The sequence below is a fragment of the Larimichthys crocea genome, chromosome XIII (assembly GCF_000972845.2).
Source record: "Larimichthys crocea isolate SSNF chromosome XIII, L_crocea_2.0, whole genome shotgun sequence".
In the NCBI taxonomy this organism is placed as follows: domain Eukaryota; kingdom Metazoa; phylum Chordata; class Actinopteri; family Sciaenidae; genus Larimichthys; species Larimichthys crocea.
Window position 1 is genome coordinate 18,046,614 of NC_040023.1, and position 8,324 is coordinate 18,054,937.

At 41.5% G+C, this 8,324-nt stretch overlaps 1 protein-coding gene across 1 annotated transcript; it reads right to left on the reverse strand.

The window, feature by feature from the left end:
• Nucleotides 1–1,482: 1,482 nt before the first annotated feature.
• Nucleotides 1,483–3,418, reverse strand: hoxa2b (homeobox A2b). Its single transcript, XM_019255141.2, has 2 exons — nt 2,865–3,418; nt 1,483–2,397 (listed from the first exon to the last, which is right to left on the reverse strand). Exons 1-2 carry the CDS (start codon nt 3,268–3,270, stop codon nt 1,709–1,711), a joined length of 1,095 nt encoding a protein of 364 aa, XP_019110686.2. The 5' UTR covers nt 3,271–3,418; the 3' UTR covers nt 1,483–1,708.
• Nucleotides 3,419–8,324: the final 4,906 nt, after the last annotated feature.

Consider the following 8,324-nt stretch of genomic DNA (forward strand, 5'->3'; position numbering starts at 1 on the left):
ATCGTGAGAGGGAGAGAGTATTTGTGGTTAGTCTAGCCTGCAGACACTACAGACACTGAACTGTTGGATGTTGACACAGTGTGGTCTCAGTATTCAAAGTGAGTTCAGTGGCTTCTTCACCAAATCACATCTGACTGCCTCTCTGCCTCCTGGGCTTTCACTGATTTTCCTAGTTAGTTTGAAAAATTATCACAATTAGCCATCACCTAATATCATATCTCAGTAGGAATAACAGATCAACACCTCACCTCATCTGTTTTTATTTATTTATTTTTAATTATTGCTATAAGCCCAACCGCACTCCTGATAACAGCACGGTGACGGCGGGGACACAGAGCCCATAAATGAATCCTGTTTCCTGCAGACTCTTCTCGGAATAATTGTTCAGTGTGATTGTTAATCTTGTGATTCCTGGAACAATCTTTAAACTTGTGCTTTCCATCAATCATTTCCCTAAACATTTAACAAACAGCATCCTCATTAAAAAAGAGAGAGCAGCCACGGCTGCTACAGGGTGACGATCGCTTCTTTATGTGCGTTTTATCGAGCCGAGGCTCAACTGGTCGGTGTGAAGGATTCCTTCAGCAGTAAATGAGACGAAACCCGCTTTGGTGCAGATTAACAAACATTTGCCTTCATTAACATTGAAAATACTGAATTAAAAGAATAAATACATTCTGCTAAATTAATAATATCTAGTCCAGGGTCTATTTTCTGCTTCTGAATTATTGACAAAATCCTATTAAATTGGAATTTAAACCAATTTGCAAAAAGAAAGTCTCCTCTCGGCTGCTCTGAATTAACCTTAAATAATTTGAAATCATAAAAAAAAAAAAAAAGTTTTAGAAAAACCACAAAGGCTTAAGGCGCGATTCTTAATTCAGAAAGATTGTATTACATTGCGGATCAGGCTATAAACAAGCACCCTCAGTGCTGTGAGTTTTATAGGCAATAAAATTTAATTAGAGAGCCAAGAAAAGTCATAGCTTTTGGCCTGGGACTCCTAGCAGGCAATTCTCACTGCAGATTTTCTTTTTCTGGGTTTGAACATGTAGAGATAATGAATCTCTTTTTTGTCTGGTCAGATACAATCCATAGGATCATGGTTGTGAAGAAATCTTTCAGTTAAACCTATGGAAATCTCCAAAATATACATTTATCTCTTGCATTTTATTTGTATTTCACTGTGCTCTGTGTTCACTGCATTTATTTGTTTTTTTGGGGGGGCAGATTATTAAAATGAATAGTGTCTTTATACTACAAGGACATATTAACTTAGTAAAAAATGTCCCGTGGCTTTTAAATTAAACATTTTATATTCTCCTTATTTGAATACTGTGAGAAACTGTGCTGCATTATGAATTATGCATGAACATAATTCATTCATTCTTATGGCTGTTTCTAGGTTTTAATGTACAGGCCTAAAATCAATAAACTCTTCAAACTTTCTCCTGGTGAAATAAGACAATGTGGCGCTGCTGATTACAATCAATGTAAAGTTTTATTTCAAGAAAAATATTCTGCTCAGTTATAGTCGGAATCCATATAAAAATAAACTGTGTATCTCGCAGCCTCATAGAATAAACTATAGGCTAAGTAGTAGCTTTGTTGCTTTTGTTTTAACTTACCTTATTTGTGAGATCTATTACTGAACACATAAACTGAACACACAAGTGTCTTAATTCAAATAAAACATTGTTGAAATGTTTCAATAGCTCAGGTTTTGCAGGTCAATCGTTGTGAGTGTTTCTGAGAAAAGGTCAAAAGTTTCGGATGATAAAGGCAGGGGACTTTCTGTTGAATCTGACAAACTTGGTGAGAAAGAGGACGAGGATGAGAAAACTTGGAAATCCTGCAAAGAGACGTCCAGGTCAGGGGAATGATCATTGTCCGGGCCTATTGTTGACACGCAGATAGGAACAGTGGGTGCCGGATTTTGAAAATGTTTCAGATTTTTCTCATTGCTGTTCAAAGGCGTAACAGCCGGGCTTTGGTGGTCCCCATTGTGCCCGTTCTGACACTGTTGTGAAGTCAAGGTATTTTGCTGGAAATACCTCTCCCTCTCCAGGAGCGTCCCGGCTACGCTGCTGTCCTCCTCCTGCTCAAACTCGTCCTCCGGCCCGTCATCCATGCACGCGTATTTCCCCTCACTGTCCCGGTTCTCCTTGCAGTGGGTCTGCCTCTTGTGCTTCATCCTTCTGTTTTGAAACCACACTTTCACCTGCTTCTCTGTTAAATCCAGCAAAGCGGCTATTTCCACTCGCCTCGGTCTGCACAGATATTTGTTAAAATGAAACTCCTTCTCCAGCTCCAGAAGTTGGGTGTTGGTGTACGCAGTCCTCAACCTCCGGGATGACCCTGAACCGCCAACACCACCCTCTGGGATCTCTGGTGAACCTTTAAAAAAAATACATAAAAAAGAAGATTTTTTAAATCAGAGAATAAAAAATAAACAGCAACACAACCGTGTGTGTGTGTGTGTGGTGAAAAACAAGCTCAATGGGGGTAAACTTGCGGCAAGCAAGCAAGCACTGGGACTGGGAAGATTTATGGGCCCCAGGCAGAATATGATGGGTCTGCGTGGACAGGACAGGACGGAGGGTGAAGATTAATGAACATGCCAACTGCTGGCCCGTGTAAGAATAATCTATCACTCCCCATTACTGTCAAACATTAACACTCTTACACTGCATCACAAGTCAGTGAGTTACTTGATGAGATTAAGCATGCTTAAATCAAAATCCTATACTGGCTTAAAGGACGCCCACGTTTGCACAAGGCCCGGGATGCAGCTCCTTGCAGAGGGGGAATCCTCAGACAATGAGGAGCCTTTTGCATGGAGGTTATTAATCATCATGTCTTGCCTTGGGGGGAGAAGTAGAGTGGCGAGGAGTCAGTCGTTGTCGCGGCTGCAGCAGCAGAAGAAGCAGAAGAAGCAGCAGCAGAAGCAGCAGCTGTAGTCTGGTTTCTCTTGATGCTTTTCTTCTCCTTCATCCACGGGTATTCCGGGGGTAGGGATGCAGCCTGCAGCGGGCTGCAGCCTCTCAGAGCCTGCTTTGAGCGGCTGTGTCGTGGGTGGATGCCCGGGTTCAGGCCGGGGATGGTCTGCTCAAAAGGAGGAGGAATCAGTGTCGAGTGTGAAAGCGCCGAGCTCTTGATTGATGAACTTTGAAATGCATCACCGACAGGGTTAGTGAGAGATGTCAGGCACTCAGCGAGCGACGGCTGGCTGTTGATAAAACCACTTTCTCGCCCAAATTCGTAATTCATCTCCTCCTTCTTGTCTCGAAAAGTCGTTGATTTTTTTTTAAAGTTAATTCAGATTTAATTAAGCAGTTTGTTTTCATAAAGTACTAAACTGGTTATAGTCGTATGGAGACCTCTATGCCATAAACTATTGCTTTCATGAGGACATGGTTGGAATTAGACCGTGCTGCTTGTCACATGATTACATCTGCCCAATGACAATTTGGGGTTTTTATCAAAAGAAGCCACTGTCCCCTGTGATTGATCGAGAAAGTCGGAGGGGTAACGCCTCATTCCGGGGGTAGGGGTTGCTTTATTTACACATTTTTGGGTCAGTTTGTTCACCACTGCCCACCCCCGCCTCAAAAAATGCACCCAAACGCCTTGCCTTCTTTGCGCGTCCACGCAATCTGCCGTGCAGGTTACGCGCGTGTGAGACGTCGTCGTGGTAGTGGTGCGTGCGTGTGTGTGTGTGTGTGTGTGTGTGTGTGTGTGTGTGTGTGTGTGCGTGTGTGTGCGTGTGTGTGCATGTCCAACGTGTGTTTATTTCTAGCGTGGCACTCCACAAATCATTTCAGCAGTCACATTTGTGTCTCATAACGACGACTACGCCCACAGTGGTTATCAGTGCCAAAGCGTTAATCTTGAGACTTTCATGAAAGGTTTGGAGAGGAAAGCTGCACCAGACATCCAACAACATGTTCGCCCCTCCCCCAACACACACACACACACACACACACACACACACACACACACACCGCCGTAGAGAGAGAGGGAGAGAGAAGAATTCGTTTTTAATAGATTCCAATGTGATTTTGCGCTCGTTAAATTTTGGCGCAATAAATTTCGTCTATAGTGAGCTTAGGCTGCCCAAAACATTCTCCTATTAGAGGTAACTTTATCATGTAAATATATATAAATGATATCTACTGAGAAAATAATATTTTGTGTCACTGTAACAAAGCAGTTGGGTTATTCAACGGGCATTCGTCACCATTTTACAGTTAATAGCTCCCTGCCCCACATCCCATTTCATTTATTTTATTTCACCTATAGGGATAATGTTGACCCAAGCCATCATCCATACACTTCAGCATTATTGGTTATAACATAGCGCAGAGTACAGATGATTTGCCACTGTAGTGTGAAGCAGAGGAAAGGTGGGGATCTGATGGCTGTTTATTGCCCAGGCTCTAAACAAAGAGCCCTGGTAGCCTGTGTGTGATCAATCTTTCTCGCCAAAAGGTCTGACAGCTCCCTGCCCTAAGAACACATTTAAACCATCTAACACTCCCTTAGATCATATATGGCCAGGAAGAGGACAGACACTCTCTAGGTAGGCTGTAGGAGAAGTTTTCAATTTAGAAATGTTGGGTTTTCTGGATGAGACGCACGGCTATTACGCACAAAGCTTTTGTTTTTTTGGGAGGGGGGGTGTAACTCGTTCGATAATAAATCATAAATCCATCTAAAGACGAAACTCTGACGCGTTTTCGTTTGCATAAAGGACTATACTGGCACAGAAAAAAACACAGAAGAGAGGAATGGACTTGGTGAGTGGTATAGAAACGAACGGAGCAGCGTTTAAATAAGAGCAATTGTTTGCTGAGGTGAGTGGGTGTTGGCATTCAGCAGAAATCCCCATTCAGTCTCATACCTTTCTCTCTGTCAGATACCCCGTGAACAAGTCTTTCTGTGGCCTGCTCGGATTCTACAATAATTCAGTCCGATCACAGTTGCTTAAAATGTTTGATTTGGCTGGATAAAATGTTTTAATTATTATTAATCTTTATCTTTAAAGATGTATTTTCGATTTTCCAAAGATTTTAGGAACGAACAATCTTCTAATATAACCTATAATATTGTGCTATAATATAACTGACTTAAGAAATAAATTAAATTGACTTTAAATGTAACCAAATTCTATCTGTGCCCAGCTCATTATCAGTAATTTGTGGTTATTTCTGGAAGTAATTATCTAAATTAACCACAATAATTATACCATTTCTTCTTACTGGAATTTGCAGATAGATAAATAATAGTTTATATAGATGATATTTATCGGGCCAGAGCGTACGGCTTTAAGTCGACACAGGTGTAGCAGCAGAGCAATGACACAAAGAGAACAAAGACCAAACAAAGCTGGACGGTATTTGCTGTAAAAGAATGCTGACACTTGAACATATTGAATATATTATGGCTACATTATTTTTGATTTATGTCCGGTGTTCTTGTTGGGAGCTGAACAGACATAAAAGGCACGTTTTGCCGCATGTTTTGAACGAATGCAGACAGGAGACGGTGTCTGGATGAGCTGCGAGCAGGAGAGGCACGTTCCCCGTCTGTTCTGAGACAACAAGAGACATCTGGGAAGCAAGCAGGCCAAACCTGCGACCACTGACCAATTGCTTTTAATGAAAATCTCATGCTATAGATGCATCTGTGTTTTTTTATGATGAGTGACATACAAATGTTTAAGCAGAGTGGAAAATAAATGATTGAACAGTTACCAATATGCATCTGTTTTTATGTTTGTTTGTTTTAGTGTGGAAACGATAGAAGTCTTCTTTAATGTGAAATATATTTAAGTAATAACACAGTTATTATACGTGTATTACACATTTTGCGTGAGCGAGGTTATGCAATTATAAATTATGTGTTTATGAGTGTTTATTGCATGTTGTTTCCGTCATTAAGGCTGCATTATATCATATATCACATCATCATTCTGCATGTGGGGGGGAACTGGGAGGGGGGAAGAAATACAAGGGTACATTCAAGCTCTGTAGTTCTTCTGGAAAACACATTTAGCTTCGAGCCGTGTGTGTGTGTGTGTGTGTGTGTGTGTGTGTGTGTGTGTGTGTGTGTGTGTGTGTGTGTGTGTGTGTGTGTGAATCCTGGGAACAAAGCAATGTTCACGGCGGGATTTTCACATTACATTTTTTATTTATTGAGCCCCCCTGGATTCATGAGAAGATTTGACAGATACTTCAGGAGCCTTAAAGCGCCGCAAATCAACAATTCAAACTGTTTTTGCACGTCGACATGTGTAGTAATGTCGTGATAGCTAAAAGAAAAACAATGATATGGTCATCCTGGGCCTCTTTTATGCCTCTTAGAGAATCAAAGACCAAATAATGAACATTTTGGGATTGCAGAAAATGAATAAAAGAAAACCACCATGATACATAAACCCACCTTTCAAAGGTCTGTCTGTCAGTTCTCTTTCTGCTTTTTGATTCACGTGTCCCAGTTGGCCTGTAGGTAAAGGGTAAACATGTAGTTTTTGGAAAGAGTTTGTAGCAAATAGCATGCTTTAAAATAGTTGTGAGGTTGAGAAAAAATACAAAAAATAATAATGCAGGAAACAGAGACTGACAGAAGCTCTCTAAAAATCAAACTCCAAATTCAAAGAGCATATTTTTTCTTAAAAACTGCATTAATCTGAGGTGTTATCAGTATAGATCAAGTAAAAATGTTTACTCACTCATAATTACGCACGTATCACTCACTATCCACATCTAAGGTGACAGACTATTGGCAGAGAGAATAGGTGGATGAAATACACTCCCATGTGCTCATGACTTTACTCCCCTGAACTTCTCCTCCAGAGTTCACGCATGGCCTCCTCTGTCACCGGTGGTGTCATGAGGTTTGATGTATAGGGGCCAAGGAAGGTCACACCAGCATGCAACATCCAAGCAGCTTTCTGTTTCCTCAAATGGCTGTTTGCATTGAAGATATCCACCCAAAACATGTATGGGGACCAGGCAGGAATGCTACATATAGGCACAACACTGTTTTCTGAAGGTTTGTATGTAGAGTTGTGTGTCTTCTTAACATCTGATCGTGTTTCTGAAATGGGAACATCAGTCGTCCGCAATATCTTTACAGTTTTCTCAAGAAGAAAAAGAAATAAATGAGCTACATGTGGGTGACCTTTGGGGGTGAGAGAGAGAGTAAATGAGCTACATGTGGGTGACCTTTGGGGGTGAGAGAGAGAGAAAGAGAGAGAAAGAGAGAGAGCAGGGGGGGAGGGGGAGGTATGGAGGTGGAGGTGGAGGGATANNGGGGGGTGTTGAAGGATAGCAGGAAGTGAGGAAAGGCTTGGGGTATCTTTCACTTTGTAGGACCTCAAGTTCATCGCTCGGCTGGAGTCCAGTCCAGCTCCTGGAAAAAGTGATGACATACCTTTGTGTGGATATGCGTGTGTCATCATCATGTTAAATCAGTCATGATAAGCATTTCATGCATGCATACAGTATGTTTTTACAAATATGTGTCCACCTAGCTGCTTATTTATTGACTGCATGGATATAAAATGTCTGTCTAGTTTCAGTTTATTGTGGATTGCAGCTACAGACATTCAACGAAACTATTCAAAGCATCTGATAAACTGTTGTGCATTTCTCTCAGAAAGCCGCAATAAAACCTAAAAGTATCCCCTTACCAAAGAGAATCCCACATTATGATCTTTAAAGAGTAATTTATGCCACAAATGATGATGCATGCAGCAGGATTGGAGGATTTACGACGAAAACGACACATCTGGTGCAGGTTTGTAATACATGGGGAGTGGTCTTGGTGTGCCGTGAACGCATCACCGCAGTTTGAACACTGCTCTTGAGACGAGTCGCTGCCTCCACCTGCTGGCGGTCAGAGCAAAGCGGCAGTCAGCTGAGCACGGAGCACTGACACCATCATCAGGACACAGATGTTTGTTCATTTAAGGTTTTTATACGTTAATTTCATTTTTTATTTTTTTTTACTTTGTCGTTTTCTATTTGTTCTTCAAATAAAGTGATGTATGCTGAGACATTTATACCAGCGTGTGAAACATGTTGTATCAGTGTGTGTGTGTGTGTGTGTGTGTGTGTGTGTGTGTGTGTGTGTGTGTGTTGTCCTGAGAACTCTGCTGCGACAAAACAACAAACGGATGTTTCTCCACCGAGACAGTCTAATTGTTGCTAGACGGTCATAAAGTAATTAGACGTTTTAGGACAGACCCATCTGCAGTCCTGCCATACCCTACACCTCTCTTCTCTGTGTGTGTGTGTGTGTGTGTATGTGTGTGTGTG